Raw genomic sequence first — 236 nt, forward strand, 5'->3', positions numbered from 1 at the left:
AGCAAGACACACTACACGAGAAAAATACTTCGAGAAAAGCACGTGAAGGAGAAAGCCTGTGGGGTAAGAATCTCCTTGAGCGCCGAGTAGCTGGAGGCGACGCCGCCGGCGGTGCCCACGACGATGATGACGATCAGGAGGACCAACTCCCACCGCGCCAGGTTCCTAAGGAGAGAGAAGACGTTCTTATTTATGAGTTAACGTACGGGCATTTATATGTGCGCGTGTGTGTGTAC

The 236-nt window shown here is 53.0% G+C and overlaps 1 protein-coding gene across 1 annotated transcript in view; it reads right to left on the minus strand.

Moving 5' to 3' along the window:
* Positions 1-6: 6 nt before the first annotated feature.
* Positions 7-236, minus strand: part of LOC119582374 (amino acid transporter AVT1B-like) — a gene marked incomplete at its 5' end in the record, with an annotated part of 51,324 nt that continues 51,094 nt past the window's right edge. Inside the window, one exon of the mRNA XM_037930588.1 lies at positions 7-165. Coding sequence (XP_037786516.1) covers positions 12-165 — 154 coding nt within the window. The remainder of the gene's footprint in view (positions 166-236) is intronic.

This window comes from Penaeus monodon, chromosome 15 (assembly GCF_015228065.2).
Source record: "Penaeus monodon isolate SGIC_2016 chromosome 15, NSTDA_Pmon_1, whole genome shotgun sequence".
Taxonomy (NCBI): Eukaryota; Metazoa; Arthropoda; class Malacostraca; order Decapoda; family Penaeidae; genus Penaeus; species Penaeus monodon.